Source organism: Denticeps clupeoides, chromosome 2 (assembly GCF_900700375.1).
Source record: "Denticeps clupeoides chromosome 2, fDenClu1.1, whole genome shotgun sequence".
NCBI classification, from domain to species: domain Eukaryota; kingdom Metazoa; phylum Chordata; class Actinopteri; order Clupeiformes; family Denticipitidae; genus Denticeps; species Denticeps clupeoides.
Window position 1 is genome coordinate 17522667 of NC_041708.1, and position 9013 is coordinate 17531679.

Sequence of the window (9013 nt, forward strand, 5' to 3'; positions counted from 1 at the left end):
AGCTCAAAATTGTGCTCAGCTGTATCCTGTTTCCCCTGATCATCCTTGAGATGTTTCCGCAGCTTAATTGAGGCCACTTGTATATATAAAAAAAATATATAGTTTCACTATTGAGGTCAATAACAGTTGCAAAAGCATATCATACTGTGTATGACCATGTACATAAAAAAAATTTATATAAAAGGTCCCAGTTGACAGTTCATATTAGAGCACAAACCAAGCATGAAGTCAGAGGAATTGTCTGTAGACCTCCGAAACAGGATTGTCTCAAGGCACAAATCTGGGGAAGGTTACAGAAACATTTCTGCTGCTTTGAAGGTCCCAATGCGCAGAGTGGGCTCAACCATCTGTAAGTGGAAGATTCAAACCACCAACCTCTTCCTAGAGCTGACAGGCCACCTTAACGGAGCAAAAGGGGGAGTCAGGGAGGTGACCAAGAACCCAATGGTCAGAGGTCCTCTGTGTACAAAGGAGAGCCTTCTAGAATGAACAGTGTATGGTAGGCTGCCTGGAGTTTGCCAAAAGACACCCAAAAGACTCTCAGACCACAAGAAACAAATTTCTGTGGTCTGATGAGACAAAGATAAAACTTTTTGGTATGAATGCATCACATTTGGAGGAAACCAGGCACCACTCACCAGGTCAGTACGATCCCTACAGTAAAGCATGGTGGTGGCAGCATCATGCTGTGGGATGTTTTTCCAGCTGTAGGAACTGGGAGACTAGTCAGGATAAAGGGAAAGATGACTGCAGCAATGTACAGAGATATCCTGGATGAAAACCTGCACCAGAGTGCTCTTGAAGTCTGACTTGGGAGATGGAGCAAAGAAGAATGGGCCAAACTGGCCAAGAATAGGTATGCCAAGCTTGTGGAATCTTATTTAAACCATTTTGGAATAAGGCTGTAACATAACATAAAAAGTGGAAAAAGCTATTTGCTGTGAATAATTTCCAGATACACTGTAAATAAGGATTGACTGAATTTGCTAGTTTAACGGCAACACAACCCAGCAACTAGGATTCAAGCAGTTGAGAAAAGATTTTTATTTGAAAATTATTACTTCATTTTTCACCAGTCTTTGTGTCCTTTACATAGAAAAAAGTAAACAATGAATTGTTAAGGCACTTATGTCACAAAATGGCTGTAATATGAGATTTTATATAACTTTCCATTTGCTTGAATGAAACAATCAACACTTACCACACACAAAAAAAAGAAAGAGACAAATTAGCAACAAATGAATTGGAAGTTTAGTGGCATATAGCAAAATGGTCTGAAAAGCGTACAAATGCAGTGACGAAGTGAAATGCAGGACAGTATGGCAGTCTTGAAATGGGTGCCATGGTGACTGCCCGTCAGGCCTGATCAACCCACTGAGTGCTAAAAGAAAGAAACTTAGTGTGTTCAATAATTGGACACTTTGGTATCACACACATCACAATATATTGTGTAAGGCTCATTGACCAAAAGAATATTACACTTTTGGTCTGTACATGGTCCACATGGCTTTACCAGTATTTAAAAAAATGACAATAAATGTGACAAAAGTAATACACAAACTTAACCCTTACAGGTACATGTAGGTTGAAGGCAAAGCGTAGATGTGCTGCATAGCACTGAAAGGCACAGTAATGATCTCTACATATTTAATATATATATAAAAAAAACAACATGAACACGAGTCAATAAAATTTAAACCTGGCTTCCCTGACTCTTACTGAAATTTGACATCTCAGAACTTGCTAGGACTATCGTTTGGACAGCATGAAAATGAATCACTGACTGACCACGTCAATAGCGAACTTAACTTGAACATTTATTTCAGCGCAGAATAAATAAGATCACTGTGAGGTTCATTAAAAATACTGAGGCAACCTGAACAGTGCACAGGTTCCTTCATCCCTTCCACTCATCTCAAACGTTTACCATACTGGGATCCATTCTTCCAGTTACATCATTTCACAGTGTGTAGAAAAAGCTACACTAAAGAACCGTATGCTTAGAAATCCGAGGAGAGGTCATCCGATTTGCCTACAGACAGCTCTACCTAACCATGACAGCTGAGAAAAGGCAAACCAAGGCAGGCCGTCCGTCAATCACTGCTCAGTGAGGCACTAAACCTGAGGAGTCCTGCTGCTCACACAGTCCCAGGAGAAAACAGCACCACCCTCCTTTATGTCTCCTCATCCCACAGACAGAGCTGCTTATGGGGGACGTAGTAGCTGAAGCGGTAGCCCTTGCTGCAGCTCTTGATCCCGCACTTGTAGGGGCTACTGCGGCCGGTGGTGTCGCGGTTACGGCAGTACTTCAGCAGGCAGGGGTACCACTCCAACCGCAGGGCGTATCGGCAGGAGCAGGGCTGCCACAGGTCCCGGGTAGATCGACAGGTCTGTAGCCCCATCACGTCTTCCGGCTGGGGCAGGATCTCAAACATGGAACCTTCCACACCTGCAGAACAGTGGTACATGGAATATTAGCCAGAAAAAAAACACAAAAAAAAAACCAGCCAGCCCTGCCAGGCTTTTTAGTTTTGTGCCCGGCCGTTGTAACAGGACACTCGCCTCGCTCCAGCCAGTGTTTCAGGTCCACTTGACGTGTGTAGATTGCCTCTGTGGCGACGCTGCACATATTGCGAATATGTGAGCTGAGCTGCCACACCCTTGTCAGGTTGACTGCCACGTTCATGCTGAGCTCCTCCACGCCGCGTCTCTCCTCCGCTGAGCGGATGGCATGGGGGTTTTTCTGGAAGAGAGCAGAAGCGTGGAAACTCTGTTAAAAACCTCCTGCAGTACAACTTATATTATGTAAGTACAACTTACTTATGAATAAGTATTATAGATATTTCTATGTATAAATATTATAGAATAATACTTATATACAGCTACAGGTGCTCCACAAATGACAAAAACCTTGCGTGCTGCAAGTTCATTGATTTAAATTATTTGGTGTACAATATTGCTCAATATTATTTTGGATTTTCTGTGCAATAATAGTTTACTTTGTCCATATTATTATTCATAACAGAATGAATGAAATACATACACACAATGATCCTGAAACCTGCTAGACAATTTACTCACTGACAAATGCACTATTCTTACTTTATTTACAGACAGTGTGGGGTGAGCAGTGAGATCAAGTTCAGAAGTCCGAGACTGACCTGTCGCAGACGGGCCATGGACTCGCTGGGGATGATCTCGTTGTGGTTCAGATGAGTGATGAAGCACAGGGCTTGGTATTGGCTCTGACCCCTCTCAGGCTCGCCCAGAATTAGTGCCCTGAAGACCTTCAGATCCTACAAGGAAATGGATGGTCAGTCATGTGAGGTTCCTTCAGGCCCTTCCCACCATTCAACAGCAATACACAAACCACACCCCCTTCCTCAGATGAATCTGAGCTTCACAGCATCCTCAATTACAGGCAATGACTGGTGTGCAAAAATTATACATTAGATAGGGTCAGCTGGAAAGTTCTATTTGCTTCCTTACATAAATTTGGTTTTGGACACTCTTGCATTAACTGGTTAGAAATATTATATAGGTCTCCAACAGCATGTGTCGGGACAAATGACCAGACGTCCTCAGCTTTTATCTCAAGATCTTCTATCTCCGCTCTCCCCCTCACTGTTTGAAATGTTTAATGAACTGCTAACAGCTGCTATTAGATTTCACAAAAAGGTATTAAATACAGGATGTGGAACAGCCTTTATGTGGTTGATGTGTTAATTTTTTTTCTCCAGCATTCGCAAACCAGTCTCACTAATTATATTAATAAACTCTTTTTCTCAAGAGTATCGGACCACAGAAATCTGCTTCCATCCCACTACAATTTAGAAGTATAAAATTGAGATTGAAATCTCTACCCATATCACTCATTAGAAGGGTCACCTCAATAAATCAGGAGTGGTAGTAGCCTAGTGGGTAACACACTCGCCTATGAACCAGAAGACCCAGGTTCAAATCCTGCTTACTACCATTGTGTCCCTGAGCAAGACACTTAACCCTGAGTGTGTCCAGGGGGACTGTCCCTGTAACTACTGATTGTAAGTCGCTCTGGATAAGGGCGTCTGATAAATGCTGTAAATGTAAAAATGATGGTTTTACCAAGAATTAAGTATTTATTTGCAATGATTGCAAGCAAACCATCATTTGACTGGTTTAGATCTATACACTCCACATTTGTACAATTATACATTTGTAAATTCCTCTGGAAAGATAAACTACCATGTATTTGTCGAAAAACGCAGCAATCCCATCAGTATCAACTCGTCTCGGACAACATGGTGGGAGTTTCTAAAATATGACTGGGTCGTCACTTATAACATGCAAACATACACCCATCTGGAGCAAGCCAGATATACTACAAAACAATTATTTGAGAAACTTCTCACACTGTCAAGACGACCTGACAATTACAGACATTTTTTTTACCAGTGTAATTTGTAAATATTATGTTTACCACTATTTTATTTGTTTTTCTTATTTCCTTAACTGTCTTAACTGTATAGTTGACTGCACCTTAAACTGTATTGTTACTTCTCAAGGAACAACGACAGATACACATACACACCTTCAGGTGTCAATTGTTTTACTGACAGGCCAGTGGAAAAAAAACAAAAAAAATTAACAGTGGCTTTGAAGTAAACCAGAGTTGGCAAGCTCAGGTTTACTGGTTATGTGTGACTCCAGCTAACAGGAAGTTTGACTCAAAACTGGGTGCAAGGTTAATCTGAAGAGGATCTGTTTGTACGTTATTCAGGGTTGCTGTAGCAATGAATGACACAGCCCCTAAAAGGGAATAATGTGGCCAATTTTTTTTTTACCTTTTTTGTTAATTTTACCACTACTTTTAAACATCAACTTCAATAAAATTACAAAATGTAAATTTTCCTGTTTGTAACACAACTAATGTCACTCTTGACAACAGTCTTGTAAAGGAATGTCACAGTCTGACACTGACGTCTATTAAAAGGATCATAAGATGGGTAACGATCACAGAAAAAGACATATTCTGTATGTGTGGACATATTTCTATATTGTAGTTATGAACAAAATCAAGATCTTGATGTCTGACTTAGTTTTATACACAAAAGTGTTGATATTCTATATACAGTGCAGGGGTCATATCAATCTGTGGGACAGGGATGCTCCAGAATGGATGTCTGCATGAGCAGAGGCGGTCATGTTCTTTCTTTTTGGTTACTCAGCTAATAGGAACAAAAAAAATTAAATTTTATAGAACAAACAATTATTACCAAAAAGATTACAGTTGGGTAAAACAACCATAACAAGGTGACTTTTTCTGCCAGCCCAGTGGCTCTATGTTAGTCCCCTCTGAAGATGTCATCTGGTCACCAGAACCGGTCAACATCAACTGTTCTGACGAACCTTCACCTGACTGGCAGCCAACATCTGTTAGTACCTGGTAAAAGATCTGGAGGAAAATAGTCGCGGAAAACGCTGCCACTGGGTTCTGGCACCAGCATGAACAGGAACTGGGGACATGGCAGTTTTTTGCTAATGTCGTTAAGTCTAGTATGCTAACATTTAGATTTTTATTATGATTTTTTATTTTTTTTGCTTTAATATAGGTCCCCTAATACTGTATCTAAAGTCTCTTTCCAAAATTCATCCACGGTGCAGAATTACAGCCACTTTTAGCCAGTCACACAATGCGATTTCCCCAGGACGCGCTGCTTTGGTCGGTCACTTAAAGAAGGAGGAAAGAGGCGGGACGAGGAGGAGAGCGGCCTAAAGAAGTGAGTGGCCATTCGCGGAAATGACATCAACATCATTCACCAAACAGGACGTCGTGTCTGCGTTTTAACAGAAAAAAATGTATTTGTCATTTCTCAGTTAAGACAACTAATATATTTATGTTTGCTACAGAAAGAACAAAAAGCACAGTTGTTAAGGAATTGTTGGAAAGGAAAGGAATTGTTGAACATTTTTACAGTTTTGGATACTTTGATTTTATTTTCTATTTTTTATTGTGATGTTTAAGCTGGACCATACAATTCAGAATTTGAATTGTGCTTGAAATGTTTTATGGGGTGGTCTGACTGCAGCTTGTACATCTATATGGCCTAAAAGTTAAATAAAAACAAGTGATGTATTGGATTTATGACTAGTCCTTTTTTACATCAAGTAATTGAAAGTTACTAAGAAAATTCTAAATTCTAATTTTTTTATTTGTTTTAGTGAAGTAGATTTTTAGATGGGTACTTTTACTTGAGTAGAATTTAAGCTAAGTAAAAATACTTTTCAGTACTTTTTCCACCTCTGCAGCAGTGTTGCAGCCTCCTAACTGAAATGAGTTCACAGAACAGACCACGTTGATTATATCCTTGCAGCTCCAAATTAAGCTTACTGAGAATTTCAGTAAGATCTATCAGGAAAGCTAAATCCAAAAGTTTGTTCTGTGTCTCTGCATATTCATAGTGGAAGCTTTCAGGAAATATTTTATTCCAGGCAGCACTAGTGCAGCAAACCACTGCACCTCTGATAAACACACAAAGCTGTGCCACACTCATAAGATCAGTCAACTCCTCAAAACTGAAGAGAAACTCTCCCATGTTGTCAAGATAACAGCATATCAATCCATGATCTCTGTTTTATTTTATAGCCAGTGAACAGTGCACCTGCACCCTCTACAAATGCTTCTTTAACAACTTCAGTCCATGAAAAATGTCCCATTGGAAACGGAGATTCTCTGCATGCTTCACCAGAGATTCCTCCACTAGCCTGTGACAACCTGAAACCACAAACGCCAGAAAAATGCCTGGTTCAGACGTCCGTGGAGTCAGGTGAACACAGACTGAACACGGACCTTTTCTGCTCATCGGAGAAAACCACTTTTAGACCGAGCACTGCACACGCCGCACTCGCCACTGTGGTTTGCGTGGTTTTCTTAACTCCCAGTAAGACGATAATATCATTCTGTAGGTCTCTGGACATGAAGACATGTGCAGCGCGGAACTCCTACACGGAGCGGCGCTGTACTCGGATCAGGCCGCTACAGTCATTACCGGCACTACCGGAGAATTTTTATGCCACCACCAGAAAGCCACAAAGCAACGTCATTATGATATAATGGATTACGTACACCGATGCTGAATTGTCCACGTCTGCATCACAATGAATCAATTATACGAGATTCGTTTCAACACCCTTAATGTGGTGAGAGTAAGAAATGATGTGACGTTTGGATAAAACCCTGTGAAAAGTAATACAAATATTGGGCTCTCCACCTTCCATGGAAGAACAGAAGTTAGAGTTTTCTAAATCTTGTATATCCGATGTTCTGAACTGCCGTCTTCAACCTTGGAGCCGCAAGCCTCCCCTGCATTAGAGCTGTAATAGAGTTTAAAATAGAATCTGAGGCATCTCTCTTTGCAAAAAATTAAAACAAATCACCTGACGCCATAGCCGAAATGTTCTAATCAAATTAACATTAATAAAAAAAAAAAAAAAGAAACATTTAAAAAAATTTCCAACTTGCAAAACACTACACTAATAACCTAAACAAATTTACATGCAGTGAAGTATGTGGAAAGCAATAGGTACTACGTACCGGACGTTTGTATTTGCTGACCGCTCATTTCGACCAGATCACGATTTACAGCTCTACCCAGCGCTTTCCGACACACGGCAGTAGCACGGCAGGAATGTTAAAACTGAAGTGAGACTGAGCAGACAGTAACCAGTCCCAGTTTAGTCAGTTGGTAAACCTCGCGACAATTAAATAAAAATGTTGTTGCTGTACTCATAATATAAATCGCATAATTTTGAATTCATGTAAATCGCATGCTCTGACTTTGTAAATGCAATTCTTTATTTTGCAGCCCTAGTCCAGATATTGTGAAACCAGAGAATTGTGTACCCACAATCCAAATCCTGATCCCAAAAATGACCCGCGATACTAGTCATTTCCCTTGAATACTTTTTATCCAGACTTCCTGACTAAACCCTCCTACACAGCGTTGGTGTCCAGAGCCCAGGCTGAGCTCAGACACTGAGCTCTGCAGCTCATTCAGCACAGCACAGGCTTGAAACGTGAACCTCGCGCTCCACATTCCCTCAATAAAGAAATGAAGGCCACGCCAAACTGTGACATACCTGGGCCCACTTTGTTTTAACCTGCTGCCGCTGACTCTGTATCTGCTCAGCAGGAGAAGAGATGCACAGTTGGAAACATGCTGGCCTTTAGTGTGGGAAAGGGGAAGCTCTCCATTATCAGCTGCTTACAAAAGGCAAACATCTGCTGACGTCCTGAACGGAGTAGAACCTCAGCCAGTGAGAGAGAGGCCAAGCACTGATCCACAGGGAGCGAGCCTGCAGACCAGACAATGGAGGGATAAGACTCGAACAGCTCACACACAATCATGCACCATTCACCCCCCCAAAAGGCTAAACCACTACTGCCGCGCAACGCTAAAGGCTACGAAGGCGAGTTGAACCATGTACACTTTCCCAGTGGACCCAACAGACACAAAGATCAAACAGAACCAACAAGCCGACAGGAAGGAACCTTTCATCGAAGCTGCAGACGTCCTGAATCGCACCAGTTTCTGCTGCCACTCACTCACTCCTTACAAAAAGGGATATTCTGTGTGCACACACACGCACAACAAGTTACAGCAAGTGACAAACTACCCAAAAGTAAAAGAAGCCCCACACGGCCTCTCAGGTGCAAACACGTTTGTGCAGGAGCTCCTCGGCAATAAACCTGGAGCTCACTTCCTGTTCACATGACCCTATCAGGCCTCCAAAGCTACAGAACAAGAACAAATGTACATTAAATATACAACATTAATGCTGATTATTATTTTTTTTGCTCCTGTCCATTCCAACGGCCAAGGTTATCTATTCAGGTTTCTATGTGCTTGTCCACGGTTACAGAGAGATGAATGAAAACTGTTGACCTGGGCGGCTGCCAAGCAGGACATAGATATTCCGTCAGGGTGGCAGGAATAAAAACCAACCCCTGCACTCAGTCCTGGAGTGTGGAAAC

At 41.5% G+C, this 9013-nt stretch overlaps 1 protein-coding gene across 1 annotated transcript in view; it reads right to left on the bottom strand.

The window, feature by feature from the left end:
• Nucleotides 1-1020: 1020 nt before the first annotated feature.
• The window catches only part of oafa (OAF homolog a (Drosophila)), a 15009-nt gene continuing 7016 nt past the window's right edge, over nucleotides 1021-9013 (bottom strand). The window contains exons 2-4 of the mRNA XM_028969562.1: nucleotides 3162-3296; nucleotides 2563-2743; nucleotides 1021-2449 (exon numbers count right to left, since the gene is read on the bottom strand). Of these exons, the coding sequence (XP_028825395.1) occupies nucleotides 2175-2449; nucleotides 2563-2743; nucleotides 3162-3296 (591 nt within the window). The 3' untranslated portion in view covers nucleotides 1021-2174. The remainder of the gene's footprint in view (nucleotides 2450-2562; nucleotides 2744-3161; nucleotides 3297-9013) is intronic.